Source organism: Falco punctatus (assembly GCF_963210335.1).
Source record: "Falco punctatus genome assembly, chromosome: Z".
NCBI classification, from domain to species: domain Eukaryota; kingdom Metazoa; phylum Chordata; class Aves; order Falconiformes; family Falconidae; genus Falco; species Falco punctatus.
Genome location: NC_137586.1, coordinates 73,630,822 through 73,648,335, shown reverse-complemented (window position 1 = coordinate 73,648,335; position 17,514 = coordinate 73,630,822). Strand labels below are relative to the sequence as shown.

The 17,514-nt window shown below is 42.4% G+C and overlaps 1 protein-coding gene across 2 annotated transcripts in view; it reads right to left on the bottom strand.

Annotated features, from left to right (window-relative positions):
* Nucleotides 1–17,514, bottom strand: part of SVEP1 (sushi, von Willebrand factor type A, EGF and pentraxin domain containing 1) — a gene marked incomplete at its 3' end in the record, with an annotated part of 131,103 nt that overhangs the window by 11,320 nt on the left and 102,269 nt on the right. For both annotated transcript variants that reach the window (XM_080371498.1, XM_080371499.1), the window contains exons 39-47: nt 16,821–17,046; nt 15,564–15,719; nt 13,587–13,650; nt 12,720–12,893; nt 11,534–11,707; nt 9,426–9,599; nt 7,546–7,722; nt 6,488–6,658; nt 1,347–1,442 (exon numbers count right to left, since the gene is read on the bottom strand). In XM_080371498.1, coding sequence (XP_080227624.1) covers nt 1,347–1,442; nt 6,488–6,658; nt 7,546–7,722; nt 9,426–9,599; nt 11,534–11,707; nt 12,720–12,893; nt 13,587–13,650; nt 15,564–15,719; nt 16,821–17,046 — 1,412 coding nt within the window. The remainder of the gene's footprint in view (nt 1–1,346; nt 1,443–6,487; nt 6,659–7,545; nt 7,723–9,425; nt 9,600–11,533; nt 11,708–12,719; nt 12,894–13,586; nt 13,651–15,563; nt 15,720–16,820; nt 17,047–17,514) is intronic.

The window sequence follows — 17,514 nt, the reverse complement described above, 5'->3', positions numbered from 1 at the left end:
AGAACAAAAAAGGCTGGGGGCATAAAATATATCCTCTGGTCCTGAAGTATACATTAGAATATCATTACTAATGGTAAGGTAAGGAAATCAACTGTGGCATACAAAACCCACAATTCTGCCAGACACAGGGCTCAGTCCTCTTCTGCTGACACTGGGATACACACAGGGCTGCGCTTGCACGTCTGGCTGTGGTGGTACTGAGAGGCATAGGAACAGCAAAAGAAGGGCTATGTGAATGCACCATGTAGGTGGAGTTTCTGTAAATGCAGAAGGACAAAACTTGCCAGATCTCTTCTCCTCATTCTGTATCCACAGCTAACTTGTGCCATGTGGAACTGACACTGCCACAGAGAAGACCTGAAAGCTGCAGAGGCAGATTCAGAGGACCACTGTCAGATGTGATACATCTACCTAGCAAAATGCTTGAACCACATTCCTCTCCAAGGACTACAGGAGGAGGTGCCACATATTTTTGTAGATCTCCATGTACACTCACAGCCAGGGACAGTGACACCACCTCAGCGACATGTTGGACACACGAAAGCTTTATGTCAAGGCTAAATACTTTTCTATCCACACAGACCCATGCCTAACTATGTGTGCAGTCATAAGGCTTCTCATACAGCAGCTACGGCAGCATGAAAGGGTTAGCCCTCTCAAAATCCTTGTACTAAAACCATCACAAAGAAGATGGGAAACACAGCACAAACCTGCACCCCCAGTGTTCCTCAGGAAATCTCAGAGAGACTCAAGAGTCAGATTTGGCTTTTTTCAATCAGAATAGATCCAGTTCTCTAACTATTCAGGGATCCAGGCGAGGCAAGACCAGGCCAGAATTTGTGGGGTACAGGTACACAGGTCAGGAAGGACAGCATGGAAAAGGTGACACAACTGTATTATTTGACCATTAATTGATCAGGTTTATAACCAGAGACTGATAGAAAAGGAAGCCAAGAAACAAATGCAGTCACCAGCAGAACGCACATCTTTTCTGTTCCAGCCCATTTCCCCCCCTGAAACTATCACGTATTGCTATTAGAACCAGACTTCAGAGCACTGAAGCAGGCTGTTCTTCAACCATAGTGAAAGAGCACCCACAAACAAAATTGCATCAACTAAAAAAAGTGCTTGTTTTGGTTTGGAGATGTCAGGTGATGGTTTTTGGTCTAGAAACAAGCAAGAAGTTGGCCTTTTTACTCCCTCTAATTCATCAAGCATAATAAAGCAATGATTTTTATGTTTTTCGTTCTTATGCCTTTGTAATTTTCCTACCTGGTTCACTGCACTAAATTCACTTGTCTTACCTACAACACACTTAAAACTATGCTTAGGGATGATGTACATACGCTCTTCACAGAGACGACCCATCCAGCCATTTGGACATGAGCAGGCATTTGGTCGCTCACAGATGCCACCATTCTGACATGGGAACCGACAGACAGCTGAAAACAATAAAATTTCATTACAAACTCAAGATGGTTCATTAGAAGCATAATAATTCAGTATCTTGCACAGATCTGTGCAGTTGTAAAGTTTAGAGTAGGACAAACAAAGGTAGTGAATTATAGAAACATGGTTGTGATTTCAAGGGCTACATTGTTTTCTGGCTCTGTGTGTCTAAGTACTGTGAGCAAGAGTATGACAATATCAAGAGAATCAAAAATTGTCCATGGCAAGAATGAAAACTTAAAAGTTTTTAGTACAGTTGGGTAAATTATCTGCATGATGTTTCAAAGCTGATGCTATCCTTTATCTGCTTTTCCCCACTCATATTTTAAAACAAAACAAACAAACCCACCCCAAACAAAAACTATTAAGCTTTTCTTCCTCTCTCTTCTAAATTAACTCTAAAATAAAATCAAGCTTTCTTCTAACCTTGGTATGAAACACCAAGATAGTATCATCTGGCATAATATAGGGTTTGTCAAAAGTAAGATTAAATGCTGTGGTAAAATGAGCAATTTTTACTGCACTGTCATCCAGCATAAGGAGGAGTGACCAACAGGGTGCAACAGTGGCACAGTGAAACATTCACCTGTGGAACCCAAAGTGTGATTATAAACCTCAGTTAGCATTCACGCTGACTGGTGCTCCTTGGCTTGCACACCTGTAATAAGCCTCCGATCATGGCAGTGAGGAATTTGAAGTGGACTCTGTCACGTTAGCCCAATATGTTGCCTGGACTGGACAGGCTTTGGACTCGCTGTCGCTTCTATAACACTGCACTGCATCTTGGCTACTACATGCAGGGAAACCTGGATGACTTTACAAAATCAGGTGGCAAGCTAAGTACAAACATGGTAGACTTAAAGATCATTGGAGGAAGTATAATCCTTGTCATGTTGGTGTACATAATATATACAGAAGATCAAAAATTGTGGCTTCGAGATGATACTACAGTACAAGTAAGTAATCAGACTAACTTCTAATTAGTGGTAGCTATGAACACAGAGTAACCACAGTAAACTCAGTCTGAACTGTTAATTGCATCCTATCTTTAATTAGTTACTAGGTGAGCAAAATGTGAGTTTAGGCTTTGAGTGTTTCATATCTTGTTCAGTGTTAGTATTAAATACAAACAGTGGTTTAGCACATGGAAACACTGTTCAGACTTGAGCTCAACATTGGAAAGAGTGCAAATCTTCCTCTGACAGAGCCAAACTCGAGTCACTCTTGCAGCTAACAGATCCAAGCTGCGAGCTGCAGCTTGGATCTGTTGAAATGAGGTCAAAGCTTTTGCCATTTTGTTTTTCAGTCTCAAGAGCCTTCTCATCAAACATCAGCTAATAATAAGAGTGGGAGGAGACCTTAGACCCTGGCAGGTTCAGAGAACTTGCAATATTTTAACAGGTTTTGAACAATTTCTGTTGTAAAGATAGCAATGACTATGCAGAGAGCTTGTCTCCGAGTGCTGACTAAAGTAGAAAAGTGTGCTAACCAGATGTCCTTTGTGCTATGAAATATTATGAAAGTTTAATCAAAAACCATTTAAAGCTTTATGTGACCCACACCACTGAAACAATATTCCATGAAAGTATAAAGGAATGGGAGTTAAAAGGTTTGTGTATAAATGATATCCCACCCTAAATTCAAAGCCCATGGTCTCTGAAATGTATTTTCTCTCCCTCTGTCAGTGGATAAGATGTAGATATTTCATGAGTTACAGAAATTGCTTTGGATGGCAACTCCATCCCGCTCAGCGATCCAGGATCTTGGGCAGAGGTAGGCTTTTCCTGGATTACTGCCCAGGCCCTGGTTGTGAAAACGAGTAAGACAGTATCTCACTACGTGTGCACCTGTTACACACCAATTTAGGCAGGCAGAGACTTTGTGTCTGTAGTTGTGGAGATTATTCTTCACTCAACAGATAAGACTACAGAAAGGCTTGGGGTGGGAAGTTAAGCTGGGATCTCATTCTCTTTCTATGCTATTGTAAAAGCAAGCATGGCAAATGCAGTCCTGATGTGCTGGGGAGAGAACGGGAACCATTAGGCGTGACTTCAGTTAGTAGTAGTAAATCTCACATCCACGGTATCAATCTCATCTTTGAGATCCTCTTGTAAATCCATACCTGAAAGTTATCTCCACAGGACACAAAATTATTGTGCTGCTGCAAGACAAACAGCGGTAATAAGGGGAAGAAATAATTTCTGATATTTGTTTTCAGCTTTGCCAAAAATCTTCCCTGTGGTTGCAAGTGAACAATTTCCTCCATGCTTCAGCTGCCCTCTCGCAATGCTTTTGTTTGGTGATGGGGTATGAACTTTTTGGTTGGCAGGTCCCCACACTACCATTCACAGTCAGCAAGGTGCAGGCAGAGGGCAAACAGACAACACAGATTTTAGAGAATTTCAGAGAGAAAAAACTGGTGTCAAACAAGCTGCGTGCAGCCTGCTGAGTCCTGCAGGTGTTTATGACTGGCAGATCCAGCCTAATACTTCTCACCCCTGAAACTCAGATCAGAATCTGGTCTGCAACCTCTAACCAGCAGTGATTCAGGCAAGTGCAGCAGTGGTGAGAGCTCTCCCAAAGAAGCTAACGAAGTCTGCTTTTTAATTATAAAATTTGCATTAACTAACCTGTTCAACCGGGCCAGAACATTTCAAGCAGGTTTAGAACGCATTAATAATCAACTCACAGAGCCAAAAACAAGAAATGCAGCATGAGTCACTACAAAGAGTGCTTTCATGTCACTTCTGATGTAGACCACAAAGGCTTGGGTCCTGTAGGCCTTTTGTTAGGCAAATCCCCCAAATGAATTGTAAAGCAGTTTTGAAAGATTATTTTGACATGTGTCATGAAAACACAGGTCTGTCCTCTCAGAAACATCTTTAGTCCTTTTTAGTTCCCCTTTCAGGCAAAAAGAGTGGGGGAAATTGTTCCTCTCCCCAAATACACAAAAAAGCACGTTATTTGTTCTTTGTTTTCCTACACTACACCTTGATCATCTGTCTACCTCACCACTTCAATTTTTTGAAATATTTTTCCCTAATCTTTATTCCTCTGAACAGTCCCAGTAGACTCCATGGTGTTGCAGACAGGACACATGTTTGACAGTGCTTCTCAGATCAGCCCTTCCAGGTTCCTAGTAACCAGTGGCAAGAAGCCTCAGCAGAAGCCTACAGCCTTTGGCATAAAGTAGGGTTCTGTGTAACTAAGAAATATTAAATAATATATTTAAAAAGTAAAGCTAGCAATATTAAAGGGGCAGTTGAAGAATCAAAAGTGTTACAATCTGAAGAGACAATACTGAAATAATTTTGCTAATGAATTCTAGCTAGATGGAGTAGCTATTATCCAGAGATCCCTCGAATCCTGCAGCCACCACAGTTTAGAAAGACATGACGAGATACTTGGCAAACTTTTCAGAAAGGTCTCAGTGCTCTGGCGGTGTAAATTTCTAGCATAACTTTTGGATACCTCTTGACATCTGAAGTAACTGAGGTGGTTTTACTGTACATCTTCTCTAATTGGCTACTTGACAGGTGATTCTTCATGGCAATTGCAAGCCATGGTCACAGAACCAGGAGAAACCTCTTTTTCAGGAGCAGCTTTTCTATTCCTGAAATACTCAGGAGTTACGAGCCCACTTCTTTGGTTTTGAGTCTCCTCAAAATGATCTACTGATCCATGATTTTTAGGCAAGGCCATTATAACTATTAGAAGCAGCATTTTAACAGAGTGTGTGCTTTCATAGTGTAGGACAACTCAGCTTGTCTATGTCTTAACATTATGGTATTTTGCTGACAGAATTCATATTAAAAAACTGACGAGAGGACCCTGATTAGTCAGGCTTAGCACGGTATAGAATCTTCCATCTCCAAAGGGCTTCTAACCTAAACAGAGAATCTCCAAGAGGAGGTATTGTCACTTCCATTTTCAACACAGGGAGCTGAGACTTGCAGGAGGAGAAGACAACTTTGATGATGGATCCAATGTTCCCAGAGCATTCTGGCACCTTTCCTCTTTGTGCGAGTTCTCAAGCTTAGGCAATGGGGCTGCTTATGACTGGCCACAGATCTGCCCTAAGGTTTCATTGCTTTTAATACTTAAATTTCTAAACAAAATACCTAAGGTTCAGTTTGTAGTATGGTTGCTGTCACACCATCTGAGGTAAGACCTAAGGGTGAAGGTAACTCACAGCTTTATAGCTACCTCATGGCAGAAGGCTAGTCAAGCTTCTGATGCAGAAATGGCACATAGCAAGGTCTCTTCCATCAAAGCCCTGTGACCCTGGAACCCTTTTGCTATGCCTCATCCTTGGTTTTAAGTTACTGTTTGAAGATGCTCATATATGTTTTTAACAGTTTCCCCCATCTTCTGCTCAAAACTTTTTATTTATTTCAATCTTCTGTGTAGAAGAGTTAATTCTGTAATTTAAACAGGTGAATTTTAGCTCAACAAATCAAGAAGTGACATCTTCCTGCCAGCATACCAAGGGTAGAAAGGCTAGACTTTGTCTTTGGTATTTTGTTAAAACCACAAATTTTCTGCAGTACTTAGTGTGTGTTATTTAGTGAGCTGATCAACATATCCTTAAATATGATATTGCAAAACAATTCTCAGAAGCTGCCAAGTTCTAGACACAGTGAGAGACTAAGCACTCATCTCCTTTGTTTTCGGCAGTGCTTGATCTTTGACCGGGAATGACTGAGTGGCAGTGCTTATCTGAAAGAGCTCAGCATGTAAGAAAGATGACTGGTTCCATCACTTTCTCAAAAAAGATGTGAGGAGAGAGGATCTTAGGTGTGGGATACAACACTGTAGCAAAAGAAACTCTAAGGTTAGAAAAGACTAAAGAGAAAAATTGTGGAAGCCTTCTGTTTCACTTGGAAATAAAGCAACACTCTGCACTTTAAATGCCCTGGGTGAAATTGTGACTGCACTGCAACTAGCAAAAATTCATTTTCATTTTTATTGCAGTTAGGATGATAAGTCTGCGCTTATGGCAAGTTAAGATATGCTTCTGTTCATAAAAAAGACTTACCTTTGCAGGTAGGTGGTGTTGTCCATGTTCCATTTTCTAAGCAAATGCTCCGCAAGGGCCCCTCCAGCATGTACCCACTGTAGCATGAATAGGTGATCATGTCTCCATACTGATAGAAGCTACCACGAATCAGAGCATTCTCTGTGTGAGCTGGGGGGCCGCAAGATATCTCTAAACAAAAAGAAACCACCCAGAGCCTGGTAAGCTGCAGTGCCTACACGATACAGTTTCTAACCATGGACACAGCACTTTGCACAAAGGACCGGCGAGGTGCCAGAGAGACAATTCTGATGGGAAATTAGTAAGTAGGACTTCTTCATGGTGCAGACACTCACAGGGAGAACCTGTACGTACATGCAGTGAACACTGAGATGACCAGAAACAGCAGTTTCAGGTAATGCAACAATGGCTCTATCCACCACATAGACCAGAAACTTTCAGATGGTCCCAGGATATTCATAATGCTGGATTTATAGAGTGAGGTGATGTCACTGTTCAAACTAATCAATACTGCTTGCAAGAAGCCAAAAGCTTTCAGACATGTCTGCAAAAAGACACTATGCCTTCTGTCAGTGCCAATAAATACAATAAAAGGCAGCATGTCCCTACAACCCTCATCATCACCCATAATCTCACAGGAATCATTCTCAGGATATTTAGTGTATACAACAGCTAATCCCAGCTCCAGTGCTTGCAAAAGGTAAATTGAAAAGAAAATTACAGTAGGGCCTAGTAGACAGTAGGATGAATGCTGTTGGGGTATCAACCCACATAGGTATATTCTGGATCCTTTTAAAGAAACAACTTTGTTAGAAAGAAAATCAAATAGCTCTTCTGTGGAGCTTCTTAGGTCACCGTTATGTGTCAGGATCTCTTGGACCAACCCACCTCTCCAAATGGCAACAGCTGACAAAAGTTCTCTGCTTCCAGAATAACTGCATCTAGATGGAGAGCTCTGCTGACACACCTGTGCTGTCACACTTTTGTGTGATACAGCTGTGGTCACCAGCCCTCTGGAAAGTACCAAACCCCTGTGGAACTGTATATCAGGTACTTACTTTCACACTTGGCTGTTGCTGGAGTCCAGGTCTCATCAGCATTACAGGTGATCACAGACTGCCCTTTCAGCTGGTAGCCTTCCCTGCACCTGATGGATACATTCTGACCGACATAAAAATCCACCTCGGAAAGAAGAGCATTCTCTGGGATTACGAAAGGCACAGGACAAGGGTTTGCTGTTCAAAGAAAGGGTGTAAGGGAAAAGGAGAAGGGAGGGAAAAGGGAAGGAAGGAAGGAAGCAAATACTTTAGAATAGTTTCTGCAAACTTCAAAATCAAATAATATGAAAAGCAATAGAAATAGATGCTGCACACAAGTCCAATTTATAACGATGTAACGTTATGAGATTAAGGTAATAAAATACTACTGCTATTACTGTTTGATTCTCTGCTGTCACATAGCTTGCCACCATACTCTACTGATGCCAGTAGAAGACATATCAAGTATTTAAGTGGGAAATATCCTGCCTGTTACTATCAAACCATTTGCTCATGTCCTTCCTGTTTAATGTAACTCTAAAAAAGACCCAGACCTATCCTATTTCTTGTTCTGAGGGGCTGGGTCAATAAAGAGCAGCAAAAGCCCAGGTGTTTGAGCAGAGACTTAACAATAACATCCATTAGATCAGGGGTCCTCAAACTACAGCCCGCGGGCCGCATACGGCCCCCCAGGGTCCTCAGTCTGGCCCCGGTATTTACAGACCCCCCCGCCCCCCGCCGGGGGTTGGGGGGGGGGAACCAAGCAGCCGCAGATGGCTGCCTGCCACTGCATCCGCGCCGGCCCCTGGTTAAACAGTTTGAGGACCCCTGATTTAGAGTTTATAATTTCTCTGATAATCTTATTTATTACTGGCTGTAAGCTTGCTGAGCTATTTTTGCATAGTCCGTTGATTTCATTATGATTGTGGAAAAGGCTGGACTCTATATACAGCAGACATTGAGGCCAGTTTCCTGAAAACTAAAATCATGAGTCCTTTGTAATACAAAAAATAAATATCTCAAATCAACCACCCTAAAACTACAGCAGATCTTAAAATTTGTTACAGACACAGAGCAACAAGGAAGGCTACTGTGTGTGTGTGGCACAGTGCACATGTATGTGAGGTGCTATTTCACAGAATCACAGAATCATTTATACAGCTGTTAAGTCCAACCTCCCTCTCAAAGCAGGGTCAACTAGGTCAGAGGTTGCTCTGGGACTTGACGAGCTGAGATTTGAGTATCTCCAAGGATGGAGATTTCGTGTCCTCTCTGGGTCTCTGTTCCTGTGTTTGACTACTATGATGGTGAAAAGTTTCTTTGAATACTTAACTGGAATTTCCTTTGTTGCAACTTGTGTCTATTGCCTCTCATCCTACCACTGTGCACCTCTGAGAAGAGTCTGGCTTCTTTTTCTTTACACCCTCCCAACAGTCAGCTATAGACAACAATAAAGTCGCCTTTCTGCCTTGTCCTCCAAACTTTTATCTCATCTGCTCCTTTTATATTGAGTGGTTGACTACAATTGACTCCATTTTATGTCAACCTTCCAACTACGGGAAGCCAGGCAGAACACACTTTGTTCTTCTATTGTCACAAAACCACACTCAGACAAGTTAATGCTTTAACACATCTTAGTAACTGCTCCCTTTGTTCCTCTGTAAAAATGGAATGCACACCCACAAATCTCCCCATGTAGGCCAAACCAATTTTTTAAACTACATATTTTTAAACTACAAGTGACAAAATCTGCTCATGGCCACTCCAGAAGAAAATTGCAGTACATTTCCACAGAGATCTGCAGAAGTTGCTCTCTCTTTCTGTCAGTTTAAATGAAAAGCAGCCTAGACTTCAGTGCTTACAAATTGAGACCAATTTTTCATCACAAAGAAAACACACACGTTTACAGAGAGGCAAGGGATTACTCCATCTTCCATCTCTTGTGCACTCTGCTGCAGGTTCCCCTTCCAAGCTGTATCCCCTCTCACAGAAATATGCTATTGTACTGCCAACTGTATTGTTTTCATAAGTCGCCTTCCCATTCAGTAAGGAAACTGGAACTTTGCATCTGGTCTCTGCAAAGGAAGAACTCACATTAATACAGCTGGATATTAGACTTGGACTTCTAACAATTCCTGCATTACACAGTATGCTTAAAGTAGCAGCCACAGAACAATTAATCATGAAGAGCATTGAAGGAGAGTTCAGTAGCCCTGGGAAGGAAATGTAGCCAAGCTAGGAAAGGAGCTCCTCCCAGTGACAGAAAAAAGCCACAGCCACGTGTTTTTCAGGTCAGCAAAATGTGGCAGTGCTGGAGAGCAGAGGACACATTTATGACTTCATATCAAAGTGGCGCAGAACATGGACATGGTTCTTTCTTGCCACTGAGAGATACCCCAGAAACTTGCAGCCCTTTGCACCTTCCTTTTCATCTGACAATACCAGAGAGATGAAGGATGGGTTTGGTGCAAGATGCCAACACTGACATTACCAATTGCTCCCCTTAAGAATCTCAGCTGTGTTTCTGACACTGTCAGGCTAACAGTCCAAGCTGGGTTACCACTGCTACAAAAGAGACTCTGTTCTGCATCCCATTTTCCAGTTGATTTTCCTAGGTGGTCTGTGTAATGGGATGACCGAAGATTAAACTATCAGACAGACATAAGGTCATCAGGAGAGGAAGACAGGAGTTGGTGAAGTGGCTGTGCTCAACCCTGTTCAAGATGTATTTTCAGCACCGCTAGTGTGTGGCTTTTCTCAGGTGGCTGGCTAGGTGCTAGAGACCTCCTCTCTGATGTGGATGTCCCCTATCAGCTTTCCAGGCTGCTGCTATAAGGTCTGTAAAGTATCAGGGCACTGTAGCGCACAGTGATCTGTGCATTGTGTGGCTGCCCAACACTGCACACCTGATGATCCCTAGCATTCATGCACTTTTCATGGCTCTGGTGACAGGAACCTAACACCTGTCTTGAGTGGAAGATCATTATCCGTCTTAGTTTGGTGAAGCTGTCACAACATGTTGGTTGCCTCTGGATCTGTGTGTGCAGCTGGGTGTGGAGACATCATCATGTCAGCCCCATGTAAGAATGGCAAGAGCAGCTATGAAAAGCAAGCAGGATGCTGGGTCTACAGTTCAGCTTGGGAGACCTGAGGTATATGCAGCAGGGACAAGAACGGCCTGAAAGGAAGTAGATGGGCAGGAAACAAGTTAGTGTGTTTCGAGGAAAAGAAAAGCACGAAGCCCAGATTTTGTGTTTTTATGGCAAAGAGGCCAAGAATGAAGTGCACTCAGAAGTTAATGACACTGCAATTTAGTAAGCTTCTATATGCTTTACATTTCGAACAAACACCCAACAACACTGGCTATCTATGCAAACTTGTGATCTTAAGTTTTTGTTCTCTTTATGTGTTGACAGCCTTGTTTCCACCCACCACTGCACACTCCATGTGACACAGACAGTTCTCACTTGGCATTCATTCTGCTTTGTGACACAAGTGACAGGACCTGCTGAGGGAGCACCTGAAAGTGGTGATTTGCAAAATGGTACACATTCATGGTGTTTGTTCATGTGAGGAGAGTGGAGGTTAAAGGCTGAGCTGTTGAGATTGCCTTTGGGGCCCAAAGTTCAGAAACAAGAGCATCAACTTAATTGACTACAGGAGACCGCTGGGAGAAAAGTCACTTGTCCATGCAGCTACCACCTTTGGTAGGGGTTTGATTTTCTGAGATGGCAAGTAAACTCATCTCTCATTAAACTTGTTAAACTGCAGATTGCAACCTTAGGAAAAATGATGTCTAAGCTCTTTCTGGCTTGGTAACAGGCAGTGCTCATGGTGACACATCTCATTTTTCAGGCACCATTTTTAATGCACATTACAGAATAATTTCCCAAAATCAGCTCAATCCCTGGATCATATGATATGCATGCATGAAGGAGGAGATATTGTTTATCCCAGATTGGAATGTGCTAGGTCATGAAACGTGCCAGGCTAGACATGAAACGGTTACCTTCACACAACGGCAAGGGTATACTCCAGCTCCCATTGGCAAGACATGTGATATTCTGGGGCCCAACAAGATGGTACCCGGAGTTGCACACAAAAGTTACATTACTTCTATATGTGCTTCCTGTAGAAATGGCCTCTGCTTTTTCTACTGAGGGATGCAGCCCACAAGTAATTCCTAGAAGAGAAAACGTTTTGGTTTTTTACAGACAATGAAGGCCATTCTCTCTATCTGTTACACACTGTCTGACATCTCTGTTCACACACTGAATTAATGGAAAGGTAGGAAGAAAGAAGCAGTGAAGTATTATATGGCGAAGGGTTATATGATGCCTTGCCTGCCCTCTCTCTTGGGGTTCAGGCTTCGGACACCTGAGAGAGAACGTGTCCAAACGTATCTGATGGTGTTGTGAGCTATGAGGCGTGTTCAATCAACGATCCAGATTGTTTCTTCTGAGCAGGCCAGAGGTTGCATTTGCAGTCTCCTTTGCTCCCTCTACAGTTGAAGGTGATCGCAAGGTGTCCTCAAGAAAAATGACAGTGGTTAAGAAGGATCTTGCCCCCTGTCCCACACTTACTGTGGAGACAAGGCAAATTCGTGAGAGGTGAGAGAGAAGAATGCAAAGATTAGGACTATGACATCACCACGAGAAGATGAAAAATGATTTATTGGTAAAGATTATAAAACATTAGCATTTTATTTATAACCTGTATGAAATAAGTCATAAATCCTTCCTTCCATGTTCCTACCATTAATGACCTTCTGCTGCACAGACAGCCAAGATTTGTTACTAGGGAGCACAGTCTTCCATCTCCAGACATACAGAGTGGCCAGGATATATTAGCCTTGGCATCCTTGGCATGGCAGAGATTAACCATCACAGCACATGATGTCCAAGGCCCCTGACTGCAATGCAAGGCAAATCAAATACAGCAAGACACACTCCTCCCCTACCGACCTAAGCACAACTCTATGCTTATGCCATTTTAATGTGCCAAAAGGAGCTCCCTTCAGACCAGAGAGGAACTGCCAATGACAATTTCTCTGCTGGCTTCTCCTCTGGCTCCTCCTGTTACAGCCCTCCAGCTGGAGGGGGAGACTGGGAGGAAGCCAGCAAAAGCACTCTGTTTGTTCCCAAGAACAAACTGTCCTGGAAAACTGCCACCATGTTGCTCTGCTTGCTACTTACGGGTGCACGAAGGGGTGGAGGGGCTCCACTTCTTGTCAACGTGGCAAATCCTTCGGCTTGGTCCCTGCAGCTCAAAGCCAGGGTCACAACTGTAAAAAACCTCACTGCCAAACAGGAACTCTTCTCCCTGAACTGATCCATTTTCTATCATGTCTGGGGGTCCACATGATACTCCTATAACACAAGGAATATGTTACTATCAGCCATAATGTCCTGCCCTGTTCAGGACCTACCTCCACAGGTTTTACTCTGAGAAATGGGCAAAGAACACAGCATGTATCTGGGCATTCCCAGATATTTACCCCTGAGCAGCAGAACAGTATCATGCTTTCTGCTTCCAGTTCCTACTAAAAGACAAAAATCTATTGTGGGTATGCTGGCAGGAAGTCTTGGGAGAGTCCACTATTGCCACTTACACCCAACAGCTGGTAAATACTTATGCAGACAACTTCTATTTTGGCATTGCAGTCAGTGGGCATCAGACATCTCACAGAAGTGAAGCACCTTTGGGAATAAGTATCCACTTTTGAGGATGCTAAGTACCTGTGACTGCTAGCAACTAATGTGTTCAGAGGTCCCCAGTAACCCCAGAAATCATAACATCAACTGTCAGACCTATTTCAACTTGGAAGCTGCCTGCACAGCTTTCTTAGGGATACAGCAGCAAGGTGTAGTAATTTCTTTCACACTATCACCTGCACGCACCAGCTATTCTGCAGCTCTACCAGGATGTTATCAGTGGTACTTGCCAAAATTTTTAGGCAAATGCAGACCGTATGAGTTATAAAGCAAAGTAAGTATTAGTGTTTTCTGTTGTGTAAAATCACCCTTGACCAACACTAAGTGATAAACTGAGGTGGAACGTACTTCTGCACACAGGCACTGAGCCACTCCAAAGCCTGTCTTCTTGGCAAGTCCGCTCTGCGTCACCCTGTGAAACAAAAAAGAATGCTCAAAGAACAACTTTACCTAGTCCGTTCTTTTCTCCCATCAACTCTAGTACCCAGCAAGGCCAGGACGTTTTCCCTCCAAGTGCAACCCACAAAAAGAGACAGCTAAATGCTGCCGCCCAAGTCTATCAGCAGAGTTTAGGGTAGCACTCTTTCCTGCAAAGTGATGGGTATTGTTTATAAATCAAAAGTTTGTGGGGCCAGCTAGTCAGTTCTCTCATCCTTCTCCCTGGGATATTATCTTTCTTGTCAGTTCTACCACTCTTGTTCCCAGGAATGTGTTATGATGACAGATTTTCTCCTCCCAGGACTCGCTCACAGAAAATCTAACTAGCATTTTTTTCAATAACAGCACAAGCTTGTGTTTTATAAATGTAACCTACTGATTTTAACCACATCCCAAACACTCAATTCTTTAAATTTGCTTATAAATAACCTTTCTTAGGTACAGGTTTTATAGCCAGTGTAATAGCCCAGAATTGATTTCTTACTTTATTCCAAGACATGGAGAACAACATCCAAATGTGTCCCTTGAACTAATGTACTTTCATTACAAAGCAAACCCACTGACAAGGGCAGCTGTTTGACCTGAGGATCATGTGGCATCACACCCAATGGACTTTGCTTCCCAAAGGAAAAAAATCAGGACTTCAAGGAGACAGATTGACGCTAGGTGGCGAAGCGGGAATACAAAGCTTGGAAGGACTTTTTACTTTTTTATGAAAGCACTAGCTTATTACCTCCAAAATTTACTTGAAACAGCAATTCTACCTATCTGTCTAAATAGCAACCCGCCCCTCCATCCTCAGTGATATTACATACGTGGCAACAAAATGCAAATTAAATTTATTGTTACCTAAGCATTCTCTAAACTCTCTTTTTTATTGTATACTGAGTGAATTCCCTCCTGACTGGGTAAATTCCCATTCACGAAGTACTCACTTTATTACTGGTCTTACAACAGCACAAAGGAAGCAGACTTGCATTCTGCTTAGTATTCACAAAACATAGCATTAAGAGCCAGCCTCTGTCCTGGTGACACCTCCACCACCTCATGCCTCTGGATGTGACTGGGCTGTACTCTGCCATCACCTGGGGATGGCTGAGGCCATGCTGTGCCTCAGCAACATACTTTCATTTCTGAATTCACTGCAGCTTTTGAAAACGCACCTGAGGCAGCTCTAAATTGGCTAGTCTAAATAGTCCTGAAATGGGACTGCAGTGCTGATCCAGGGCTCAGGTAGGGATAAGAGCCCAATACTCATAGTAAAAAGTATTGGACAGGAACGAGCTTTGTTCCTTTCTCTGTCAGGGAATAAAGCTGCCATTGAACAAACTGGAATCCCTTTGCCTTACTAAAACAAGAGATATCACTTTGGTACCGTCCATCTATGTCATAGAACTGAGGGCAGTGGAGTTTATCAGGAGCTTTGTGTCTGAAAGGGACAATGCAGCAGACATAATGCTTGGGACATTATGAAATAGAGGGAAGAATGCAATCTAAGTCTGGCCAAAGAACCAGTTCAAGAGAGCAATACATGAAAAACTAATTCTTCCATGGTTTATGGTCACAAGCATATATAATGCTGTATTTGCAAAGGGCTTGAAACAACTTTCCATTTAAAAAAAAACAACACTGAAAGGTATCTGCTGAACATGTATCTCTGAACAGGATGCTTATATTTGCTTCAAATATACTCTTAAGTCATTTAAGTACTCTCCCAGACATACCAGGAACCTTCTACAGACAATAACAACAACAGCAGATACCTAACTTCTGCGGCAGTTAAGGGAATATATCAGTACAGACCAGAAATAATACATTCTCGCAATCACATAAGAACTGAAAATGACAACTAAAGGTTTAGAGCACTGAAGATTTGAGCTTGCTTACTTGTAATTCATAGCCAGAATCACATTTATAAAGAACCACATCTTTGTATTTGTATTTAGTGCCAACCACAAATCCATGCTTTGGAGACTCTGGGGTCCCACAGGACACAGGAATGCAGATGTCATCAGAAAATGGTGGCACCCAAAATCCACTCTCCTGAAAAACAGATGTAGTTTGAAGTGTGAAGGCACCACTTTATATGCTTAATTCATGTTTAAATGAAAAAGTTAGGAAAATCATAGTAGAAGCATCCAATGGCTGTGGGTGTACAGATATGGGTAATGTAATATTATCTGTGCAATCCTTAATAAAACTCAGTAATTTAAGCAACACTTTTAAGATGGCAACATAGACAGCAGCTCAGCTTTGGCAGAAACATTCAGCTTAGAGTTACAAGACAGAAGGAAGAAAACGTAAATGGGGTAACAGAAGCTTGGAAAGGGTAGTTCACTTGTACAAGGTTACCTAATAGCTCAGGGAACACACCAGAAGAATGAAATTACAGATGCCTGATACCATGTTCTGTACTTGTAGTTGTCCCCTGGCTGAATGTCTAACAGCATGACTAAGTGCTCCAGCTGCCTTCCCAGGCTCTCCAAGGGAAGTCCGATACCTGAAGAGATGCTCATCAAATGCACCTACTCCTACTTCCACAGATTTTTGAAACAGCAAAATAACAGGAAAACTTCTCCTTATTGAAGTGCTGATTGAGCAAAACCACACATGCTCAGCCTCTCTCATACAAGCGGACTTAGTGACTTCAAAGAGTCTATTTACAAGCTTAAGTGAAGGTTGTCCACAGCTAATGTGACAACAGGTTAGTAGCAGAACTGATGAAGATGTTTGCGCTTTAACATACTGTAGATTCAAGTTTCTACAGCTGCAAAGCGGATTAAAATGTGTGCTGCCTGTTATTCTGGAGAAAAAGAGCTCTGCACACAACCCTCAAAATACATTAGAAATCTTAGATACATCTTTTTAAATTCTTGGACATGATTTATTCCCTGAAATGTGAAAAAAGGAATGCTTTTCTAAAGGACAACATTAGTTTTCAATGGAAGAAGAAATCAGTAATTTCTAGTTCTGAAAACCAGTAATTGTTCTTACTGGACAGCAAGGAAGCACATTATATTTTGCAGGACATGCTCTAAATTTTTTTGCTGTGTGCAATTAAGGGCCAAAAGCTAATGAGGGCATGAGGAGGACTCTTGAATTCAACAAAGCTGGCAAAATAAAAGATTGCAAATAACACTATACCTTGCACGCAGATGTACTTGTTCCCACCAGATAATAGCCTTCCACACATGACAAAGTGATGTTTGCGTTCACAGTGAAGTTGTCCCCAAGTACGATTACATGGGTGATATTTCCTGGGAGGGGACACTTTCTGGGGCAACAGGAAATATTTTGAGGAGACCACTGTCCATCTTCCTGGCAAATGCATACATCCACCTCTGTCACCATTGTGTAGCCTTCCAGGCATCTGCAACACAGCATGAAGACCTGACCACAGACACACAGCTAGGGATAAGCTAACCCATAAATTACGAAGTCAGACAGCCATTTTTCAGCACAAGTTGTTCATAAGCACACATTGGGATTTCTCTATTACTTCAAGGTAACCCAGAAGCATGTCTGGACTGATTTTATTCTGTTGCAAGAGCTTGAAGCTTCAGACTTCATCTCCAGCTGCCTCATGCTGCTGCAGCACCACAAGGGAAAGTGAGTTGGTGGCTTTTAGTGGGTGGAGGGTACTGAACGCTTTAGCGTAGCTCCTGTGCTGCCCTTTTGCAAGGAGTGCTGTTGGTTAGGTAAACAGCATGTGACTGCCAAGCAATTTAAAGATGATCTCACTTTCTTCCAAGAACAAACCAAGCCTTATGCTGACCACAGGGCACTTACTTAAGATATTTAAGGCTGATTTGTTCTGTTCCACATGGACCTTCACCAA